The sequence below is a fragment of the Sinohyriopsis cumingii genome, chromosome 12 (assembly GCF_028554795.1).
Source record: "Sinohyriopsis cumingii isolate HCF-2022 chromosome 12, ASM2855479v2, whole genome shotgun sequence".
In the NCBI taxonomy this organism is placed as follows: Eukaryota; Metazoa; Mollusca; class Bivalvia; order Unionida; family Unionidae; genus Sinohyriopsis; species Sinohyriopsis cumingii.
Window position 1 is genome coordinate 24,625,694 of NC_142972.1, and position 26,330 is coordinate 24,652,023.

At 31.9% G+C, this 26,330-nt stretch overlaps 1 protein-coding gene across 1 annotated transcript in view; it reads right to left on the reverse strand.

The window, feature by feature from the left end:
• LOC149786113 (uncharacterized) overlaps positions 1-26,330 on the reverse strand; it is a 76,939-nt gene that overhangs the window by 45,063 nt on the left and 5,546 nt on the right. The window contains exons 3-6 of the mRNA XM_089978116.1: positions 19,550-19,723; positions 15,078-15,285; positions 13,579-13,755; positions 11,020-11,228 (exon numbers count right to left, since the gene is read on the reverse strand). Coding sequence (XP_089834242.1) covers positions 11,020-11,228; positions 13,579-13,755; positions 15,078-15,285; positions 19,550-19,723 — 768 coding nt within the window. The remainder of the gene's footprint in view (positions 1-11,019; positions 11,229-13,578; positions 13,756-15,077; positions 15,286-19,549; positions 19,724-26,330) is intronic.

A 26,330-nucleotide genomic window follows, 5' to 3' on the forward strand; every position in this document is an offset into this window, starting at 1 on the left:
CTCACATCCTGGAATAGACCCAAAAAAGAAAAAACATTCACATCTGTGAATAGACCCAATAAAGAAAAATAATTCACATCCATGAAAAGATCAAATAAAGAAAAAAAATATTCATATCATGGAATAGACCCAAATAAAGAAAAAATAATCACATACATGAATAGACCCAATAAAGAAAAAATAATCACATACTTGAATAGACCCAATAAAGAAAAATAATCAAATACATGAATAGACCCAATAAAGAAAAAATAATCACATACATGAACAGACCCAATAAAGAAAAAGTGTTCACTTTCCTCAAAAACCAAACATTTTTTATGACATGACAACATATACATGATGATGTCATAAAAAAACCTCGAGTGGCAATGCAACAATTAAAATGCTCTTTGGGCATCAAGTCAAGTAGGATAATAGTCATAAGAGATAGAAAATGAATTTTTAACATGTCCATTCCACCTGAGCCATCTCTTGCTATACAAAGGATGTGAGAGCAACTAGGCTAAAATATACATCATTTTAATCAAAGTACACTCTAACCTATGAAAATAACTATGCATATATCTCCTTTCATTATATGCTCCAAAAAAATTAAGAAAAGGTAAGGCTTTATACAACCCTAATTTATAAACCTCACTGAACCCTAATATGGTTTTATTTGATAAATTTAATTTTTATAAACTTAAAATTGGTAGTTAATAAATAACAATATGAAAAACATTTGCATGCATTTTTTTAGGTTTCTGAGAAATTAAGCATGCATGAAAAACTCTTACCCATTTTGAACTTTGCTTTCCTGAAAAGTTTTTAATTATGCAGTAAGTATACCATACAATGTTGGCAAGAAAAGCAATACACACATTATGCCACTCTGTGACACTGGTGCATTACAGAAGGAAACAAAAAATCAATCAAAGTGAATAAATATAATCTGGTTATGTGTGTGACATAGAAAGTTCCATATCTTTCAGGTCTGGATCTGAGTCTTCCAGTCATAATATCAAAACTGTGCAGTCAATTTAAGCAGATAAAGAAAGCTTCAGCTTTGCAAAAATTAGGAAAAGTCTAACATTTGTCCAAAAAGAGAGGCTGAAATCTTGAACCAAAAAGCCCCAAAAATCAATTTTTGTTTTGTGATTCTAAAATGCTGCAGACCAAACAAGTCAAATGTCCCAAAATAAGAAACTTTTGAAAATTGCCAAAACAAACTAGAAGTCTAATCATCTATATATGCCTACAAAAATACATGACAAATTTCATTTGTCAACCCCAAATAGTTTCTGCTAAATTGTGCTAATAAGGTTTTGTCAAAAAAAGTTAAAAAAGTTCAAGAATGTGTAAAACAAATGAAACAATCAGTGTTATGGCCTGAAAATCTAATCAACTTATCAACATATTTAAACCAAGAAGCTTACCAAATTATATTTATCTACATATTAAAACAAAGCCTATAAAAATTATTTTCCTACCTCAAATGATGTTTGCTTACTCATGCTCATAAAGATTTTGTAAAAATAAAAAGATCCAAAACTTTTTTAATCTGTACAAAGTATTAAAAACTGGACAGATTGTTAAAATGACCTTTAAATCTAATCAGGTCATCTACATATTAATGCAAATAAGCTTTAGAAAATTTGTTTTTCTTAAACATGCTTACACATATATTTTCCCAAAGAATACAAGAGCAAAAGGTTTAAAAAATGTATAAAACATTTAAAAAATAAGGTCACAGAAACCAGAATCTAATCAGTTCATGAGATTCACTCAAGATACCTAAATATATATAATCTGGTCTGTTTTGGCTCAATAGTTTTGTTTGGATATCTTTCTTATAAGAAAGTGTTATGGAAAGGACAGAGGATAAACAAATAGCACGAAACCAATACATCCAATGGGGGGAGGGGAGGTAACTAAAGAATAGTTCAGGTAAACATTTAAAACCTTTGGTAAATACACTATTGAAAAATGTGCCATTCACTTGTATTTATAACTTATGAAATATCCCATTCCTAAATAGTTTAAAACTTGGGAAAAGAACAGGTTTATACATAAATGTCTGTGTTCATAGACATTGAGCAAAAATGTTTCAATTTATATTAAAGCCTAAAAAAGTAGTATGTACAATTTGCACATTCAAAAAGTTATTTTTCAATACTGTGAGAATGCATTTATAAAAAAGGATGAAAATGAATGAGTCAAATTTATGAACATATCACATACTAGTAAATATTATACAAAACATGGTGATGCTATTGGCACATACTATATCATGTTGTTCATAATACAATCACAAAATACTATTTAGAAAGAAAATAACAATAGTCCCTCAAAGGGACTGATACTCTACTGACCAAATGGAATTTGTAGGAATTCATGGAAAATCTGTTTCCTCCCTTGCTTTTATTTTTCCACTGATGAGTATTTAATTCATACTAGATATTCTTGAGAAACTCCTAGAAACAAAACTTGGTAACAAAATAATTTTGTAGATGTTTGAACTAACGTGTTCACATTGCAAGTGAAGTTAAAAATGTTGTTGCCATGACTTCTGACTCTGAACTTGATTTCAGTGAACTCAGATACTGTCAAAATAAACACACAGGCTAAGCTTGGTTCAATGCATAATTAATATTTTTTAAAGCCCAAGTTAATGAACTGGCACCATTCAATGTATTTATCATATATACCTACAACCAGGTGATAAAATCCATTCATAACTGTTTGTATTATGATCCCTACAAACCATCACAGATAAAATCCTGAGTCAAGATCATTGACTGAGATAAATGCCATCAGAGTACTAATAATCTGTTTACAGAAAAGCAATAATATACAGAGCGTGCTCAGAATTCTTTTGCATACAAATAAGGATGTTTTAATTTCAAAATATTTTATCAAAAGACTGAAAACAAATGAAAATATCTGGAAAAGTTTTTAACTGGTTTCATTTATATTATGAATGATCTATGTGTATACTTTAAACAAGTTTTTATTAAGTTTCATTATACCCTGATATACTAGTATACACAAGAGTCAAAAGTATTTCCACAAAATGGATGCCTTTAATCATGTTTTCATAATATAAACATCCTGGTAATGAAACTACTGTGAAAAATGTAAATAGAATTACTTCACTTTTGTTTACATGTCATCTGCAAAAAATGGGTAGAAAGGGAAAAGAAACGAGCAAAGAACAAAAGGAATTGAAAGTTCAGTTATCCAGGGAGAGATTTAGTGGGCCAAGAATTGCAGAAATATTAGGATTGAATTGGTTACCATTGCAAACTGTTTAAGTAGGTATAGAAATTACTAGGTAAATAGAAAATAGGCCATAAATTGGAGGAACTTGGAAAAGAGATGTCAGGACAGACACTAATGTTACGTATTATTAAAAACAGCAAGAAATCTTTGAAGGACATTACAAATACTTTTAATGATAGTACACCTTTGAAATTATCTTAATCAGACAGATTTTGAAATTTGATGGATACAAAATTAGAATCATAAAGACAAAAATTATGATATAAAAAATAACCCAGTTCAAAGGTGGGCATAGTATTTGTCTAATTACATATTACTGTAGATAATTATTACTAAAAATTCATATTCTGAGATGATAGTTCTTAGCAAAGACATGAGGATATGGTGCTGGGATGATAAGAAATGGACCCCACGATGCCTCAGAAAACATGATGATTCAAAACCCTGTGTTCTGGCAAGTGTCACTTACAACAGCAAGGGCACTTTTGTCTCTACAAATGGCAATATAAACTCAGCAAAATATGTACCTGTTCTTGAAAAAAACATTTGGCCATTTGTCACCAAGATATTTCATGAAGACTCATGGATATTCCATGACAATATTGTATACACACCTTATGATACATAATACAATGGAAACACAAGGTCAAAATGTCCAACCATTCTGTGGCCAGGAAGGAGTCCATACATTAACATAACAGAAAATGTGTGGAGAGAATTAAAAATGGTGTTATAGAGGGCATTAATGCATAGCAAAACCCCACCAATGTTGCCAGTGACATCTGGGCATCTTTCACACAGGCATACATAAAACCCAAGTATGCATCTCTACCTAAACAAATAAGACACATACTTAGAGCTAATAGATGTATCACCAAGTTCTGAAAGAAATAATCTAAGGAATACATTTTTAATTACACAAATTTTGTTCTTAACATAGGCTGGAAATACTTTTGACCCAAGAGCACAATTACAAAGCTTTTCAAATTGATTACTGTATATAATAAAAGGGGTGGAGCAACAGATGCAACCTTAATTCAACCTCCAATTGCACCCCAGAACTTTTCCCTCTGATTCTAAAGAAAAGTCAAGTTAGTCAAATATCTGGGAAAATATAGGTTTGGCAAGAAATTATCAATATGCGCCTGCACATGAAAAAACAACATTTTAATATACTGTGAATTCATTTATTAATTAAGGGAATAAATTTTCATAATTGTTGCAAACAATGACATAGCACTTAACTCTTAAAACATCCCTGTCTTTACCCACTGCATGATATAAAAAGACCTTGGATGTAAATAGTGGTCATTCTGAACTGCCCTCACCCCTGTGTTATTTGTATGACTTTATAACATTACAATGACTCAACAATGTGTCATCACTTAGAGCAATGAAGGCAATTATGGCCAAATGTAAGTATTTATGGCCAGAAGGCCTAAAAACAAATATATTTTGTATGAGTTTTTAATAAGCAGTGTTGTACAAAACTTGCAAACTTATAGTTATTGTTAAAAGTAGACCACACGAATACATTGTGTCATTGTACATTTTGCATGTAGTGTATTAATAAAATAATGGTGTTATGTGTGATATAAAGATAGGTCTTAAGAGTAAATGGAACATTTCTTGATAGTAGAAAGCAAATAGTAAACAGTGAAAACAAACTATGCCTTCTACTAATTTCAAAAATTATATTAAACTGAATTATTCTCAGCTAACTTCTGAAAAACAATATTTGAATGTTAATGCATCATGCACTCCCTGCATTTTCTTCCCATTAGGCATGTGTTACTAAGTAATAAAAAAGATTCAAAATAAAGAAACAAAATCTATTGGTGTTAATGCACTATCCAATTATATCACTATTTAGCAATTCCTGGTTGAAATGTGTTGGCAATGCAAAATTTATCTGACAGTGTGACCTAAATTGGCTTTAAAAAAGTTTCATTTTAGTAATAAAAAATGCAACAAAAAAAAAAAATTTAAACCAGAATGTAATCAGCAATTACAGCTCACCTCTGTGATGCTTTTAGTAGTCTCCAGTACCATTGTAAACATTAATTATCGTGCAGAAAAAAAATCCAACTATACTGATACTCCCTGTAATGAGGCATAAAAGACACAAAACAATAAAAAAGAACATCTTTTTTCAGTGATATCAATATACAAGTACTTTAATGAATTGACAACAAACAATATTGTTTTCTTTTTCTTTTTATCATTGTGCTTAAAATCTGCATCAGAAGCCAAATTTTATTTAGTGAAAGTTATAGGCTTTGAGTAACCCTTGAAGTGTCTAACAGCCAGTTTGACTACTATTAGAGCATAGATCATGCATCAGTAATTACCTGGATTTGCCAATACAACTCACATGAAAGGCATTTGGTCCACTCATCCAATTCCTATACTCATTTACATGTACAATACAGAGTTAACCTGTTGTGGGTAACCTACCACAATATACACTACATAGTTCCATTTAATAATCATTTCAATTCCTACTTGCAATTGTAAGAAAAGGCCTCCTCTGTTCGTTAAGATACATACAGCATGAAAACAATCAATATTGCCATTAACTAAACACATATACTTAACTTACATTAGTAAATATCAAATTTAAGTCATAATGACTTACTTTGCTTTTTGGGATGCAGTACAATTAGAGATACATCCAATTATCAAGTTTCATGACTATAACACAAACAGCACCTAATTCATTACTTTTAAACACAATTTAAATAAAGTCACAGAAGCATCAAACACAGGGCACATAGGCCTCTTTCTGCAACAAGGGTACAGTACTTGTCAAGATGCATCCACTCACCCTATTTCATAATTCTAGATAGGATAGGATGCATACAGCATGCCAAAACTCAATCAGCCATGAGTTAAATGCAAAACCTGCAAAGCCAGTAAAGATGCAATTTCAGTTAAGATTCATTTCCTTTGTTTTAAGGATGTGATACTAACAATAATGTATATCATCAATTTTATGACTCAATAATGAACAGTGCCTGACTGAAAAATGAACAACAAACTCGCAAGTCATTGAAGTGTCAAATGTGAAACACAGCGACCTACTTCTGCAATGGGGAAGTTGTGTTCATCATAATGCTTCTGATCATCAAATTTAATGATTCTAGGTAGGATAATATATATATATATATATATATATATATATATATATATATATATATATATATATATATATATAGCATGGAAAACACATATCTGGTCATGAGCTATGCAAAATCTTAACATAAGCCAGTAAAATGTGAAATGTAGGTCATAGTGACCTACCTTTTTGAATGGCTGTGGTACCAAAAGAGATATATGCAATCATCTAGTGTCATGAATAATTATAAAAACCATTTAACCAGTCAGTAAAGCCTGACATGAGTAACAGTGACCTAATTTTGTGATAAGGATGTAGTAGCTCACCAAGACATGTCCCATCACCAACTTTTATGACTCCAGGCATAGCAGCATGTCTACAAGATATACAGGATGCAAAAACCCTATCTGGTCAAAATGAATGCCAAAACTTCACTTATAATAATAGTACAATGTAAAATATTGGTTACAGTGACCTTCTAGTTTTGTAAGGCCGTAGTATATAGAGAGGCATACAATAATTTTTTAGTTGATTCTAACATTGAGTACTTGAGAAACAAATGTAAAACACAAAATCTGAACACAAGTCAGTGAAGCATGAAATATGGATTACACTGACATACTATTAAGATGTGGATGTAGAATTCACCAAGATGCATCCATTCATTCCTTTTCATCATTCCATGTGTGCAAATACTCTGAACTAAACACAAACACTTGACTAAGAATATATGAAAAATTTACATGTGCAAATGTATCCTCCTAATTCCTCCCCCCCCCCCCACAGCAAATGGTATGAGCTAAGAAACCCATGTGAGGCTGTACATACATATAGGCTTTAATCACAGGAGTTAGTACAACAGCTGTCTACTACATCACAGAGGCGAGCTCAAAATAAATTTGAGAAAGGCATTCCCTTCTTTACCTTTTTCCTTAAAGGACACCAAAAACATATGAAAATTTAATTTGGATAAGAATGTTATAGCTTACATACTCTAAATACTAATGATTTTTGATACATGAAAGCATCAATGTGATGATTTATATTATTAGACAATAACATAACTTGAGATTCTGTTTTTAAAACATGTATGCCCCACAGGTGTAATGTTGTTAGTAGATTGATCTACAAACTAAAAATGTCCAAGTACCCAAAATGTAAAAATCCTATAATGGCATAAAAATCTAATTGAGTCATCCATATATATGCATTTAAACATGCACACTGAATTTTACTTATATACCTCAAGTTTATAAAATAGAAATAAGCCTAAATAATTTTAAGTGGTTTTTGCCTAATCATATTAACAAGATTTTCACATTTTTAAAAAAAGGCCAAACAGTTTTTTTAGAAAGTCTAAATAAATTTCTCTAATGGCTTGAACAATCGAATCAGGTCATTTTCATATGTTCATGAAATAGTAACATTCATGGGTTTCTTTTTTTCATATATTTACAGACATTCAAACTCACAAAAGTATGAATGAACAGCAGCAAAACTGTATACTCCCTTCTGCTATTGCAGTTAGGGCAAAACAATTATAAGAAAAATCTTTCACTAGTTATAAATATAAAGCAGTTACAAAATGCATGCATGTATAATGGCATTCATGCTGTATATGAACCTTACCCATGATGCCGTGAGAGAGGAATGGTGTTGTATGTGACACGTCTACAATATACACGTAATACATGATATGCAGAAGGAGACGGCTCACTTTCTATCTTAGAAAATATATAGTTTTTATAAAAGCTGTACTTATTTATCAATCAGGATTAGAAAAAACAAATCGACATAAACTCAAAGGCGATGTTCCATTTAAATCTATCTGGGAGAGTCATAACCCAATTTTTTGTGTGTTTTCTCCATACACCACTCCCTCGATAACTCGCGCCCTGATAACTCGCGAACCCGCTTATAATGTGGTGTCAGGCGTGGATCCCATTTTTTAAACCCAAAAATACCCCAAAAATGTATCCTATTTGTTGAACTTGAAGAAAATCGCGACCAAAATTGGTATCAGAAACTTTGCTGTATCGCTCGTTTTATCGTTGAAAACGGTAGATAGGACCTGGAAATTTTAATCAACACTATGAAATATCAAATGTAAAAATAACTCATACAAATTTTTACATTTTCTTTCCAAACGACATTCCTAGTACACCACAATTAACGATATGTAAGGAAATTTTGATCAAAGAAAATGTCACAGGCCGAGTGGAGGCAGTACTTTAATAAATAAATACAAATTAAATAAATTTTTTATCAATTGAAATTTGTGTTCTAGTTCAATCTTTTATTTCTTTTTAAGTGTAATTGTCATAAGTGCAATGTGTCCTTTTGTAATTAAACGTCAAATGTGTCAATCTACCGTAACAGCAATGTCCGCGAGCATTTCTCTGAGAACCTAATTAAGTGCTGACCGTGTTTTGATAACTGACTTGCGGAAGTATTTGTTGTATTGTTGCACTGAATTAAAAGACAGCCTCCTGTATATTATCACGTTAATTGTGTCTTTTGAATTAAAAAAAAGGAGGTGGAATAAAAGAAAAGTTAAAAGGCACAAAAATTGGACTAACTTAAAATCTAGCAGCCTCAGTCATATGTCAGGTGAACTCACTTCATTTGATCAATCGAACACTGTAATAAACATCATTGTGTATGTAACAGAAACTACCTTAAATTAACCGACTCTTTCATAACTGTGATCAAAGCTAATGAGGCAGCAAAGTTAAAAGAATACTTCGTAAAATAAAGAGCTTGATTTCACAGATATGGACCATTGTGAGCAAGCGAGTTTCAGAGAATTCTTTAACTGGCATTTAGAGATATCCTCAGGGATGATAAGAAATTTCATTATTACTTCCAATGAAATCACGACATTAACACTGTATTAATTAAACAATAAAAAATTGAGTTTCGACATAGATGTGTCACGAAATAAATGTCGCGTGTTTTTGAAAAAAAGGAATCTTGTTTGGTGGTGTATCAACAGTTAGTCTAGTTCCCACATTGTGGACAACCGATTTGGCAAGATACTATTACATACCACTACGGGAACCAGACTCATCAAGAAAACACAAAGCAGTGATGCAATAACACAGATTTTTTTGCATACATGTGATGGTTGTTCAAACCAGTTGGAACGATCTTTCATATGTTAGATATTTTGAGGGAAAAATATGTTATTTAAACAGAATAACAAACAACTTCATTAGAAAAAGCGCATTATTAAAAATTATTATCGACGTGATTGTAAAATGAGGATTCAGTAGTTAAATAGCACAGTTCCCTAATGCCGCCCCCCTCCTACGGTTTTCTTGATATCAAAGCGATTTTGTTCAATTTTTTGAGGTCACTTGGTAACTCGCACCTCGCTTATAGTTCGGTCTATGTTTGTAGACCCCACTGTGCGCGAGTTATCAAGGGAGAAGTGTAATTCTGATTTTTTTTGGTCTATATCCAGTACCTCTACAAAAAGCAGCATTCCCAAACACTCTGGATAAATTTGCATGGAACAGCCCTAATAATGTGAATTTTACACTGACAAATATAACAATTCTATAGTTGATATCCAAGTAGAGAAACTTGTTCAAACATGGCTAATGTTATTGAAATAATTTATTAGAACAGAACAATATCTATTGTTTCAAACCTAATGACTGAACAAAATGCAGTATTAGAATTGATTTACTTGGCCATCTATAGTACATGTGTTTAACTGGACATGAAAGGGTATATGAGGAGGTCATTAATATTGAGGAGTATTTTAAAATATCAATATAATATTTAAAAGTGCTTTCATATTCCACAAAGACATTGCTAGTAAATGTGCCAGATATCAAAAGTATATGATCTATCAATGAACTGCTTGAAATTATCCTTTTCTCAAAAGATTCGACATATCAAATAATATTTAATGTAAAGTATGTCTAGTGTATGCTCATTTGTCATAGAGTCTCACCCGTTTCTTTTTAATTCATGTTTAATTTGTTTATTCGCATTGCCTACTTTTACCCTTTTTTCTCTCCATAGCAATATCAATGATTTTCTTAATTAAAACTATTTATTTTTCCTTTGATTCTCGATATTTCTTAATGAAAGGAACATTCATGACAGCATAATAATTTGTATGTTTTGTTCATAAATTTACCCTGTGTTGTGTATAATAGGCATACAATTTGGAGTTTCAATTTTAAACAAAGCACCTGCTCATTTACAAAAAAATTTCAATCAACCACCTTTCTTACCCCAAGGATAAATAAATACACCCTCTTACCCAAAATTAGTTCATGCTTATTTTTCCTAACCTTTGTACATGCACACAAGGTCATGAGACCATGGTTTTGTAGGCAATAAGTTTATTAAGCTGTATGAACATCAGCTGTGAAGAAATAATCATAAGGATATAAAAAGAACTTGTCTATAAAAAAAACTCCAATTCTGCAAAGTTTCTCTCATAAGATTTAGAAGGAAAATTCACTTAAAAGAAGGATAATTTACTTACAAAATGATATTTTATCAGTCATAAACATTCATTAAGAAAAGATTCCACTGCATAGCAAACAGAGAAATTCCATATCATGAATTTAAATCAATGTGACCTTTTATGCATAAATTATCACCATTAAACCTACCTTCCGGTGAAGCTAGGTGGACCACCCATACTGCTAACAGAAGGAAAATGGGAGAGATTCTGGGACTGACCAAGCGTATCCTTAAGGGCTCTAATAGCCTCCCTGTAGAAGCCCTGTAAGGTCAGACAGGCCTTCAGTCTTCCATAAAGGCTTTCATCCTGTAAACCAAAATCCTCACCCTCCTTGCTCTTCTGTCTACTGGCATTTCCCTGTAATACAATAAATAAATCCTTTATTTTGCATCAATAAATGAATCACCAACTTGGCTCCTTGTCAGTCAGATGTTAAAATGTTTTAATTCTGCCAACTACTGCTATCACTGGCTAAGTGTGAGTGCTCTTTAATCACAGCCAGGAGAAGATGGGTCACTCTTCTTTGGTGATCCATCCTTTGTACAAGGTCTGTGAAATTGGTGTACCTTTGAAGTTAAACATACTTTCCATTGTTTGGCTGTTGATGTTAGAAAAGTTTTGGATGCAGAAACAATAGAGCGACTAAGTCCAGAAGAAACTACCAACCTTTTATTGTGCAAACACATACCCTTGTATGTATGTGACCTAACCAATGAACCCATAACTTTAAAGATCTTGGTACTTTATTATTCAAGCCCCAATTCTCTGTGGTCATTTAGATGATGTCTTCTTTTGGACAAAAGGCAATTTGGTGACTTGATTCCAAATATTTCAAGATCATGGTATGTTTATCTTCTTCCAAAAATTCAAAAAAACCCCCAGAACAATACCAAGTGAATTTCTGCCAGGTAGGACCACTGTGAGATTTTTACTTAAACCCTGGAGAGATTTTTATTTAAACCCTTTGGGTCAGAAATAGTTCTAATATGACAAAGATGCAAATGATTTTCTGGAAGAATTTACTAAGATCAAACTCCCTAAAATCTGAATTCTGGTTGCAGCAGATATCAATAGCATTTATAGAATAATAATCATAATAATGGTTTGCCTGCTTGTAGAAAGGTGAACCTTGATAATCCAGTTCCATTTTAACAGGAAATTTTAAAATGACTATAAATCTGTCTTGAAAAGAACAGTTTTTTTATTCATGTAAAACTTGTTCACTGAAATAAAGGTACACCTGTGGGGAAGAAATCTGCTCTATCTTATGCAAACATTTATGTAGCTGAATGGACATTTTCTGAGGTCCAAATGCTGCCATTTTTCTATGTCAGGTTTTTTGATGATATCTTCATTTGGACCCATAGAGAAGAACTAAAAGTGTTTCTTAACTGGTTCAGCAATTAAAATAAAAACAAAAATTAGCAAGGAAAGTGTAGATTTCCTAGCTGTAACAATATAAGAGAGAAATAACTCTCAAAAATGAGATAATTTGGATATTAGGACTACTCCTAGAATACTGACACTCATCAACTGCTGCATACAATTTTTTCACCCACTGCATAAGTTCAGGACCAATGTTAAAACTTAAATATTGAGGTTTCGCTGGATTTGCAACAATGAACAAAAATTTTGTGACATTTGTCACTGCTTTTTGCAGGACTACAAGAAACAATTACAAATCAGGGCACGTAGGAAAATTAAATCTGAGGCATTAAGAAGAATACATATCCACAACAAATAATTCCATTAATTGTTCTTTTCCACATACTTTCAGCCTATGCATAAATGTTTTTAGTGATTTCAACAAATATTACTTAAGTGTTTGGAATTTGCATATGAATGAAATAAGAAAATAACGGATGTTTCTGTGAGAATCAAACTAAAGAGAATTAACAACCCTTCTTGTTTTAGTGTGAATTTAATGGCTGGCTGTAAGTGGTGTGATATTCTAATTAATTCATAGTAATAATTTTGAAAATAGGTGGAAATATTAAAATTAAGCAATATATTTCAATGTGATATAAAAAATAAATTTTGTGTGGTGTATCATTTAAACTGTAAAAAGTGATATGCAAGAGAGAACAAGAAGAAAATAGGATGGAGGGACAGTTTTTGAACAGATGACTGCAAAGACAACAAAACATCTGTCTAAACATTTTACTACAAATACTGAAGTAATGATTATTTTGAGAGAGATTGGCATTGAGTACATCTGTTGGTCAAAAGTGGATAGGAGAAAAATGAGAACAAGTTGCTGTTAATCGTTTAGGACTTGATTTTGTTTTAAAAAATCACCATTGGTGTAACCTCAACTAAGGTCTTGTGCATTTTTCTATTCAAACTTTATTTTTTGTTTCATTTCTTGTTGGTTTGTTTAGTTGTTTTTTTTTTTAAACCATGTGCAGGATCATTGATATTGATTTAGCTGGATTAACTTAATCTATCAAATAATCAGCAGCAAAAACTGCCTGAACAGATACCTCAGTATAGAGAACATATGCTTTTACAAGACACCAATTAAAAACCCCATTTCTTCATTGCTATTAAATATTTAACCAGTACATATAAGGTCACCTTTTTATAAAAGTCACAATTTAAGGTCACTTGAGCAACATTTATACACAGGTTTCCATCTGTCCATATATCTGTAACTATATGTCTATTCACTGATTCATCTTTCTATCCATGTCAATAAAATTCATACCTTGAGCTTGGAATCCACCTGGTTTCTGAATAGCCTCTGCTGGGGGTCTACTGTTGGCAAAATGTCTCTCTGCTTTACTTCCAGCTCTATCTTTTCCCACAATGTGTCCATGTCTTCACTTGTCAGGGTACAGTTCTTGATGTACTCCTTGCTGGCCATCACAAGCTGGTTGGTAATCTGAAAACAAACAGGCAACATAATTTAATAGCAGTCTTATGAATCTCAGACAAACAGGCAACATAATTTAATAGCAGTCTTATAAATGTCAGACAATCAGGCAACATAATTTAATAGCTGTCTTATCAATGTCAGAAAAACTGGGAACACAATTTAAGAGCAGTCTTATGTGTCAGACAAACAGTAATACAATAGCAGTTTTATAAATGTCAGACAAATAGGCAACACCATTTTAATAGCAGTCTTATGAATGTCAGACACATAGGCAACATAATTAATAGCAGTCTTATGTTGTCAGACAAATAGACAACATAATTTAAAAGCAGAATTATGAATATCAGGAGAAAGTTCATAGTCCAAATGCTAAAAAAAAACAACTAAAAATTTGAAAAAGACTATAGGATATGGCTGCATCTGTGTATTATTATGCAAAGCTCTGTTCAATATAGCATTTAACATTTTAGATCTATTGTCATGACTAAGAAAAAACTCTGCTTTATAAGAGCTTTTAAAATTATTAAAATCATTTAACTGATCAAGTAAGACTCAAGATCAAAAATGGTTTGCCAAATCCATATCTTGACAAACACCTGTGAAAGAATATGAAACCTGATGCTTGGCATTTGGGTTTCAAGTAATTTCCTGTGTTGCAACAAGCATTTAAACTCTGAAAACTGTAGATTAACTCAAGAATGCTGTTACTGGTTTTTCTATTCAAATAAATATTTCTTTCATGGAAAGTCTGGCTAAGATGAATTACTTTGGTTAACAACATACAATGGTTTGATTGAGAAAATAAAATCAAAAAGACTTGCCGAAAAAGTAACAAATGTTTTTCTAGTTTAGTCATTTGCTGCAACTTTCTTCACCAAAATTCACATTTCCTTACCTAAAAGAAACATAACTAAATTCTGCTTTAAAGTCAGTAACTATTATTTTCAATTTATGAAATACCTTTTTATAAAACTGGAAGGATATTTCAGCATGACCATATAAAATACATACGATACAAAAAATTTAATAGGGATATATATAATATTTGTATGAATATATCAAATCTCTTTGCTACTGTTAAATTATACATTCTTGACCTAATAATTGCAACTGTAAGTGACCACGTGTGACAGGTAATTTGTTCATGACAGGTAGTATCGATGATGCATTACATGTATGTGTATCTAGTGCTCCTTGACTATAAATTACATAATTTCCACACTGATTTTCCTACATTGTTTGCTTTTCATATTAATCCTAGTAAATTTTGAATAGCATTCCATATCTTTGTATATAAGTCCAAGGAAACCTCCCCTAGCATACCATACCTTTGTAAACATAAGTCCAAGGAAACCTCCCCTCGCATAGTATCTGGAGATGGAGTCCATCTGCTTGACACTGTTGAATATACCTGGCAGGGCTGTGTTGATAATGGAGGCTGGAGTAACATCAAAGCCATACAGCTGATCAAAGTGTCTCTTCAATGATTCCAGGTATTTCACCTTATCCTTGGTGTCATTCATTCCATCGGTAATGCTGATATTGAATGGAAAGTAGAAACTGATTATATTCATTACATGTATTCCATTATGTAAAATGTTCATTGAATTATAACAATATGATTTATTCCATTTCAACTGAACTTTATTTCAAAATATTTGGGTGACTGATTAATGTAAATCACAGTTAAAGAACTTCCTCAAGTATAAAATTTCAACAGTTTCAAGTTTTTCAGAAATTGGTGTACCTTTGAATGTCAATAACAGTTTCATACCAACAAAACAAGAACTGTGACTCAGAACTGCCTGAATGAACAAGTAGATTCACAGGTAACATTTCCTATTATTTCCTATTCCTATATAAAAAAAAACAATAAACACAAATAATTAAAATCTTGTCTTGTAACTAAAAGAGTTTAACCCTGAATTTATCTGTGCCAATAAAATCCCAAACAAGATTTTTCAAACAACCTAATCTCCTGAAGACAATCTGGTTAAAAATCAATCATTTAAAAAAAAGAATTCAAAAGGGTTGATTTAAATTTTGACAAAAGACCTTCAAAATTATATACTGTTGAATAAACAAGGACTGAATTTTCTGTAAAATCAACTTGTCCTCTTGTAATTCTTTTAACAAGTCCCCAAACCGAAACTGATATTGGGGCTCCTATTGTGTTTTAATATATAATAAAAGGAACAAAAATTTTACATTTCAGCTCTGAGATTCAACAATTTGGACTACAAATTTGGCTTAAAACAAATAGCAGACCATTTTCTAATCCAAGTTTCCTCCCATTATTCCCACCCCATTTTTCACATTTGGACATTTATATTGATGTGTGGGGTCATTGCAACTGCATATCGAAAATTTGGAATTTGCCATCACCGTGCGGTAGCAACATATGGTAGTCGCTTACCAGCGGGCCTAGAAAATTTAAACTTATGTTATATTGACTCATACCTACATGAAATCGATTGGAAAATTACTTATTTTCTCAGAAATGGCAAATATTATAATCGTTATGTTGTTAATCCGCTGACAGACAAGATGAAATCATGGCATAGATGAAATCTGACCCAGTACTCGCCATTTGCATTACTAGTCACATAACTTCACAAATCTCAAATGAAAACATCGGTTGTCCAATAGTCATGTGATATCAACAACAAACTCCTTTACAATGTTGCTGTACAGAAAATGAATTATATAAATGAAAGTCAGATACTTTTTGCAAAACCAGTAATCTGGCCAGTCTGATTTATCAAGCAGAGAGCACATGTCAATGTGGTAGTCACGTGATACAACAAAACTCCAGAACTCGGAATATTTAAATATGGAGATTTTTGTGTTCTTTCATTTTTGCATTTTTATTACAACCAATATACAACTTTCATATAATATTTTTTAATTTTTTTCTCTACAATATTTGAAAATGTGGATTGTTTGATTTGTGTACTCATGCAACTAGCAAAGCAAATCGTGAATTCTAGGTCACATTTCATCAGTGTTGTAGTTTTATCTTGTCTTTCAGCAGAGTAAAGACAACAATTTTAATACTCACAATTTCTTAGAAAAAAAGTAATTATCATATTGATTTCATGCATGGTTCACTCTATCTAACAACATTTAAATTTTGCTAGGCCATCCAGTAAGCGGCTAAGCTTTGCCACCACAATGTTGGCCTCTTGTGATGCTAGACTGGTTTTCATACCTTCCATGTAAGAAAAGATAAGGATATCGAGCTGACTTTCAAAATAAAAGTCTACTAGATGAATCTAATCCACTGGGTGTTTGGATTAACTCAGCAAAAATGTTTATTGCGAGCAACCAAATGATCCATACTGCACCCTCCAAATATTCTGGTTAGAACTCGGTAAATTTAACTCATGATCAGATTAGTTACAACTCAATTACATGATTGTTTCGGGCATCAAATGGTGGTGAAAAATTCCTGAGTTCGTCCCGACTTTCATCAATATGTATGAAACTCAAGGACTTTTCACAGTCGGAATTTTTTTTATCATATCTCCTGACTTTTTCCCAATTTCCCGGTAGCGTGGGAACTCTGTACTTAGTTCAGGTAAACATCACATGATCTGGCAAGGACATGAATTTAAATGAGAGGCCAAGATGACCCAATCCCGTATTGGTCAGTGTTAAAACAGCTGATCTCTTTACTGACAGAGTGATTTCAAAATGCCAAGATGATTAATTCAAGCCTTAATTTGAATTCTCTCTAATGCATACTGGTCATATATATACTAGAATTATTCCATAGAATTAGGCATTCTTAGTAGTGTCACTAGTCTTGGGAGTTATATTAAGAGGAATTAATGTAATTTATCATTCACTGGAATTACAGTGCTCAAAATTTTTCAGATTATTTAGAATAATAGCTATTAAAGAAATATTGTGAATTCATTCAAAGACATCTTGGTTTATAGCTGTATTTAAAACAGTGTAAAGTCATTAAACGATGTTTTTGGAATAATATCATAGCGATTATTCTGTACTGTTCATGCATCAGTACACTAATGACCACCATTTGGAATAACATTTAGGACTTTAGGATTTCATTCACTATATTGTAAGTTATTTTTAATTCTTGAACTCTGTATTTTAGGGAAATAAATTCAATTATACAAAACTTTTTGGTTCTGCTCTTTCTTGTTACTTATTTTAACAGCATAGAATCATAACAGACCTGTATGTCAAAATACTTTCTGTCAAATCTGGTCCAGTGCTGTTGTGTGTTTTTTTATAAAATGTTAAAGTTTGTCTAGTTTTGGCAAAATTTAATAGTGGATAAGCAATATTTGTAAAAATGTTAAAGTCTTTTATGCAAGGATGCTTTCTGTTAAATTTGGTCAAATTTTGTTGAGCAATGTCTGGAAAGTCATTTAAAGGTTTATATAATTTTAGGAACAGCAGCATTATTTAATAATGGATTGAAACTATTCATAAAAAATAAGACAGCCCTTCATGCAAAAGTGCTTTCTGTCAAATCGGGTCAAATTCTGTTAACAATTTTGAACAGAAGTAATTTAAACTTAGGATTTTTCAGTATTATTAACAACAGCCATATTTGATGGCACATCAGTATCATTTGGTCAATGTTGAAAGTCATTTTGCTGAACTGCTTTCTGTCCAAGTAGGTCAAAATTCTGAAAAGGATTTTTTTTAGAAGTCATTTAAATGTTCACATATTTATAGTAACGTCTTACATAATTAATAGCAGATCTGCAACATTTGTAAAAATAACTGAAAGGCATTCATACTTGGATGGCCTCTTTCAAATCTGGTCAAATTCTATTGAATGATTTCGAAAAGAAAGTGAGTTATTAAAGTTTTTCTATTTATGGTAACACTGGCCATAATTAATGGCAGATACCATTTGTAAAGATCTGAACAATTTGCATGCAAGCTGTTTGTGTTAAATATGGTCACAATAAGCAGATTACAACTTTAAGAAGTCATTTAAAGGTTTTACCGATTTTCAGTAACAGTGGCCATATCTGATGGTGGATCAATATTATGTTAACAAATTTTTTAAATCATTCATGTAAGAATAATTTCCTTTAAATTGGGTCAAATTCAGTTCAAAGGTTTTTCTATTTTGAATATTGCAGCTACTGAGATAATGGATCGGTATTGGTAGAACAAATCTTAAAGACCTAGATGGTAAAACACTCCTTGTAAAATCATGTGTAAAATGGTCAAGCAGTTTTCAAAAAGTTGTAAAAAGCAACAATTAAAGGGATGATGCATGATGGAAAATTAATGATTCATGATGGACAAAGACACATATCATAAGCCCACTTTTCCTTGTGGCCAAAGTGAAGAAAAAAGTAATAAAACAAGGCAACCAGAGCCTGCACATGAAATTATGCTCAACTAGTTTGGTGCTTTGTTTTCTTTGGTATTTAATGACACAGCAAAGAAAAGTTATATCATGCCAAAGCAAGTGGAGTAACATGCTTTGCTTAGAAACAAACCACATGATCACAAAAAAGAATGTTATCTGCTGAGCAAGCACAGCTCTCACGTTCAAATGGAAAGCTATAACAAAGCAAGTAAAGCATAAAGCTGTTGATATTACCTCTAGCCACAAAAGAAAAGGCACAATAATGTATTGTTTGTCTACTAACATGGACTTCAAAAGGCACAATAATGTATTGTTTACCCACTAACATGGGCTTCAAAAGGCACAATAATGTATTGCTTGTCCACTAACATGGGCTTCAAAAGAATTATAAGATAAATAACTCAACAAATATTACAATCTATGTAGAAATCTTACGCAGCATCAATTGCTTTCCACTTCTTCAGTAGTCTGGATTTGGCAGTAATGAGAACACCAATCACAGCTTTACACTCCTTCCCTTTTAATTGTTCTGTTATGTTGGTCAGGAGCCTCTGTCTTCGTCTCCAGCGCTCTAACTCGGATAGTGGGCCTGCATTTGGATCTAGAAACCTGAAATTTACAATTTTAAAAAAAGATCCCTTTTATAATGAGATTTATATTATATTCTTATATTGCCCTTGACAACAGTGGAATCTCATATTGAAATGAGGAACCAAATGAGTAACAAACAAAGATTTGTGGAACTCCATAAAATTTACACATACTTAAAATAATAATACTATTATCAGCAGCATGAACATTTTTAGAAAATTATTTTAATCTCTAGCAACTGCTCTTTTTAGTTTGCTATAACCATAATTTCATTATCTCAGATAAGATTTTGGAAAAAAGTGAGAAATAGCTCAGTTAAATAGGGAGTTATTTCCCTGTTGTATGGTGTTTTAAACTGTGTTAAACAGGGAGTTATTTCCCTGTTGTATGGTGTTTTAAACTGTGTTAAACAGAGAGTTATTTCCCTGTTGTATGATGCTTTAAACTGTGTTAAATAGGGAGATATTACTGTACTCTGTTGTACAGTGCTTTAAGCTCAGTTAAATGGGAGAAATTACTATGTTGTACAGTGTTTCAATAGTTTCAGTGTGATGGTATTGTAAAAACATAATCAAAATTTGAATTAATAATTCAAGTTTTAGTCACTCTTACAGCATACACAGTGTTTCATTTGATAAGATAAATTTAAATTTTGTAAAAGTATTCTATGAAATAATCATTGATAAATGTGCTGACTTGTCAGATATGTTCACATCCACAGTTATGGTAAAAGCATACTCATAGGAAGAAACTGCCATTGAAAGATATGTGTACAGACATGTCTTGCCACTAATAGATAAGAGTACATATTTGCCTTGCCATTCATAGATATGTGTACAGACATGTCTTGTTACTAAGAGTATATACTTGCCTTGCCATTGATAGATATTGTACAGACCTGGTTTGTCACTAATAGATAAGGGTACAGATCTGTCTTGCTCTTTACTGATAAGTGTACAGACATGTCCTGCCATTAACAGATAAGAGTACAGACTTGTCTTGCCCTTTACTGATAAATGTACAGACTTGTCTTGCCATGAATAGATAAGAGTACATACTTGCCTTGCCACTGATAGATGTGTACAAACATGTCTTCCTACTAATAAATAAGAGTACAGACCTGTCTTGCCATTGATAAAAAAGTGTACAAACATGTCTTGCCACAAACAGATGTGTATAGACTTGTCTTACCATTGATTGATAAGTATATAGGCCTGTCAAATATGTGCACAACTACTTGATGAATATATGCAATCAGTGATATATGATAATTTTATTCATAATTATTTTTGGCATGAATTACCTACATGTAATTATTGATATTTCTATTTTATATACACTAAAATGTACAGTTCAACATGAATAATGAAATCAACTAAGATCTTTAACTCCTGCAAAAATGCAAGACATTGAATAATAAGTTCAGCTGTTTTAGAAAGAGAGAGAGACAGAGACAGAGTGCGTGATTTCAAATAAAGAGTTAGTTGCAAACATCATTCCTGAAGCAAATACATGTAATCATAATTTCTAGCTAATGTTAAACACAGACAACAAAATTTAACAGCATTCCTATCTTACATAGTACAAGCCAATTACTATCTACATAGTACTACTACAAAGATATCTACCTTCTGCATGAAACTGTTCAATTATGTTGTGATACAAACAATGCACTGTACAGACATTATGTTATAACAGTACACTTTTCAAACATATCAGACAACTCTTCAGGCAATACATGTAAAGTTTAATGACAAGGAACCCCATAAAAATAAATGTCAAAAATGAATATGTTGGCATGAAAGTGTTTCTGTCAACCAAAACCAAAAAACAAAGAAAAGAAAATTATCATAAATTCTGTCACAAATTAAGCATTAGTTTTTCAGCAATGCAAAAAAGCTTTCATCTCTAATATCATATATATGCCCTCAAAGGATTTTAGTGAAGGCAAAAATATATGAAAAAAACTCATTCTTAATATATTATTTATAAAGGTTTAAAAGTTGTACAAATTGTTTTCTACCTAATGGCTGTGATAGCTCTGATTTCAGAAAATGAACTAATTTAAGACCACAATATAATCAAAACTTACATAGCTTTCCTCTATGAAGTTTTATGTATCCTCTACCACTCACTGTAAACATTATTATGCAGAAAAAGTCATGCTGACAATGAAATGTTCAGCCATGTGACCAGGAACACAAGACATAAGACAATAAAAAACTGAATCTTCTTTCATATGATACAAAAGTAGAGGTAGAAGTTAATAAAAATTGATATTTTTTTCTCACCTATCAAAATCCTTGTTCTTAAAATCTGCTTCAGAACCTATTGTCACTGTCCACCCATGAAGCCCAATTTTACTGTGTGAAAGTCACAGTTTTTAGTTACCTCTATTAGGGTCACAGTTCATGCACCAGTAAATGAATTGATTAGCCAATACAGCTGAGGTCTTACATGAAATGCTTGCAGCCCACTCATTTAACTCATGTTATCAGTTACATCAACAATACATATTTAGTCTGGTGAGGGTATCTTAGCATATGTGTTTAGGCTCTAATAAACAGTAATAAAAAAAAGAGTGAAAACAACAAGCTTTGAAAAATTTAACAAATAATTTATTTCCCTGAAAAAAACAAAGCAAAAATGCAAAAATACCAACAAAAAATTCAAAATGGAAGGCAATGACGTATACTGTAACCTTTATAATACAGATGTGTCTACAGTTCTTTGTTGATTCACAAAAAATATTTTGGTGTTTGAATTTCTGAATAAAATTTAAATAAATGTCTTTGTCCAAGAATTCTGTATGAGCACTCAAATATTTCCAGGAAAAAGAATTAATCTTTTAGAATCCAAATAATCTGAATAAAAATTAAAATATAACTCCAAACTGGTCACAGCAAAATGAACACCTTATGTCCCAGTGTTTTGAAGCCCAACTGAGAATTATCTCTCTACTGCGCAATTTCGGAAAACACATAATTGCGAAATAGAGACTGTTTACAATCTAAAGTCACATATTCCCAGTATAACCTTGATAAAAATCAATCATTTTACTTTGAGAATAAAATGAAAATAGAGAGTTATTTACATGTCTCACTGATTTCTGAATCAAGGTCGGGAACTAAGTCAAAAATAGACAGTTTTTATTATTAGAAGTTTATGAAAAGAGTCAGGTCAAACTGAATTTTCTGGAAAATATCAAATTCCTACATTACATTGACATGTAATGAAATTAAAATACAAAGATTTTAAAACTTACAAACAGTTAAATCAAATATACATAACAATGATGAGTTCTCAGAAATGAACTTCAAACAGAAATAGATAACCCTGTTCAGTGACACTTAAAATATGGTCCATAATGACCTACTTTTGCAATGAGGTAGCAATAGTCATCAAGATGAATCCCATCACCAATTTTCATGATTCTGGACAGAAAAACATGTAGCAAGCAAAAACTGATGTGGCAATGAGCTAAATGCAAAAACAAAAACAAAGCCAGTAAAGTCTGAAATGTAGATCACCATGTTTCATGACTCTATTTATCATGGTATATATACAGTAATGACTGAAATGTAGATCACCAGGTTTCATGACTATTTATCATCGTATATATACAGTAAAGTCTGAAACGTAGATCAACAGATTTCATGACTCTATTTATCATGGTATATATACAGTAATGTCTGAAATGTAGATCACCAGGTTTCATGACTGTTTATCATGGTATACATACAGTAAAGTCTTAAGTCTAGATCACCAGGTTTCATGACTCTGTTTATCATGGTATACATACAGTAAAGTCTTAAATCTAGATCACCAGGTTTCATGACTCTATTTATCATGGTATATATACAGAGTGCAAAACAAATGGCTATGAGATAAATGCAAACAATTGTCCACAGATAAACTGTGAAATGAAGGTCACAGTGACCATGTTTTATTTTAAGGTCAGTACTAACACAGATGCATACGATTATCTGAGCTGGAACTGAGCTGGAGAAGTAAACTTAAAACTCAAAATTTAACCAAGTAAGTGAAGCATTAAATATTGATTACAGTGACCTTTTATAATAAGGGTAGTACTCATCAAGTTCCATCCCCACACCAGAATGTAATATAGGATGCCAAACACCTAACTTGACAACTTAACCAAGAATGTACAAATAATGCACATGTGCAAAATTAAACAAGCTGACCCCCTCCTAAGGGAACAGGTTCATTTAAACCAATTTCCAACTGTTGCCTATGACCAAGGAAGAAAAAAGGATTGAAATGCAGTGATGCTTTACATATGTATATCATTTAATATGTGCATAGTACAATAACTCTCCTAGTAGAGGCAAGCTAGTAAATCACATATATAGTACTGTTTTAAGGCATCTCCACAGAAAAGTTAACAAAGAAAAGTTGAAGTATAAAACTGGAAAATCATTGAATTATTACTTTTTATGGATAAAATAATGCTAGTCAAGATATTTATGAGTAATCAGTCATAACAATATTATCAGACTGATTCTATGAATTATGAAATAAATAGTGTTTATTATCCCATTCTTAATCTGAGGGATATTGTGATCAGCTAGCTGTCTGTCCATCTTACAATAAGCACATCTCAAACCATTGTGTGGAAATTCACCAAGCATGGTAGCCTATATGATGACCATCTGTAAGCAGGGTATGATTCTGGGGCCCTCCCCTAGATTTTATGGGAGGAGGTTAATGGAAGAAATAGGAAAACTGCAATTAAAGTGATATTTCAGATTTTGTGGACAAACTTTGTATATACATTCATAGGAGGACACATAATACATGTAACACATTTGCCATAGTGAACCACGGGAGTAAACTGAGTTATCCCTACGCTTTTCACAAAAGCATCGGGAATATTATGACCCTCTCCATCTGTCCATCCAATCATCTATACATTTCCTTCATAAATTACACATTTTAATTTAAACCCTATGACATATTGTTTTACTAATTTTTTCTAAATGGTTCTATTGAAATATATGCATCTTGTATTCTAACATTTTTGTTTTGACCTGGCTTGCTGTTTTTGGCAAGGGAAAGAGCTCTGTATAACCTAAAACCTGTGAGTCTCAATAGTCAGTATCATGGGTTGCTTCCTTTCATTCCTTCAATGACAGAAGAAAGGTGTGTTGAATGGGAAAACAAACTGACTACATAGTAAACCAATTAGGAACTCTTTCCAACTACATGTATTGAATTTCAATGATATAGGCAGATTGATATTGATCCGTTCAGCCAATCAGATGCAACATCACCTCGTTAAAATGTATACATCTCACTCATTATTAAACTCGAGTGAGATCTTGATTATATAAGCTTTTATTCCAAGAGTGATCAAAATTAGATCAGAAATATGGCTTTCAAAATGGTTACTAACTGAACCAATTAGGTCTTAAGATCACCTCATTATTATGCATGGATTTCACTCATTATTGAACTTACCCAAGACCTTGATGATATACCAGGTAGGCATGTATTGCAAAGAAAAAGCAGGATCAAAATTGGATGAAACATGTGGCTTCCTGAAAAAGCTCAGCCCAGCAGATGGAATATTGCTTATCAATATGCTTGGAACACAACACATTATCAAACTCATCCATACTTATATATTATAAGGTCATATTCCAAGTCGGATCAAAGTCAGATCAAGAATGGTTGTTGATGAATAAACAATGAATTCAAGACCATACCATAAATCTCACTTTTGTTATGACCAGATTAGTTAGCAATCTTACATCATGACCCCTGGGTTACTGTCAAGGTGCCTTTGGCTGGTAGGGAGGGAGGAGGTAATTAGTGGGGGGTGGGGTGGAATATGCAGTGGAAATTTGGGAGATTTTCAAGTCATTTAAGTACTTTCAGCTCAAAAGGCATTTATCCTGAAGAGTAAATGCAATTATTTAGTATCATACATATAAATGTTAGAAATTAAAGCAAATACAACAAATCATTTTCCAATCTTTAATGGCTTCAAAAGAATTATTATAATAAACTACCACTAAAATGCGGATTTCAATGCTGCTAGTAGGTTAATTAAAGCTGAATAACCCTCTTATTGGTTGCATTCAAATTGTAGTTTTTACACAAATGTCACCTAGATCTTTCAGGAAATAAGGCATCCAATTTCCTACAATCACAGAAATAAAAGTATCAAGAAAATGTGCAACTATGTATAATTATACATAAAAATAGTTAATATTATGATGCAACTGCTTTTCTATAATTTTGGATCATTTTCAATGTTGAATTTTTCAATGCAGGATGATATTTTATGTTTAATATATGTTTATGTTTTCAAATATGCCTGTGCATGTGTTCCAGGCTTTTAAAATTACTTAATTATTTAGTGTCAAGCCAGATTCTTCATATCATGTTGTCTATACTGTATATATTGTACATAACAGATAGAAGGCCTCAAGGTAGATTAGTTCTTTAACTAAATCAGTTACCTTCTCTAAATAAAGTCTTTATTATTATTATCATTATTATCATTATTATTATTATTATTATTATTAACTTACTGGAATGCAATTCAAAGAAAACAGCCTTAATTCACAGTACCAAAAATATTAAGAGACAGAAAGCC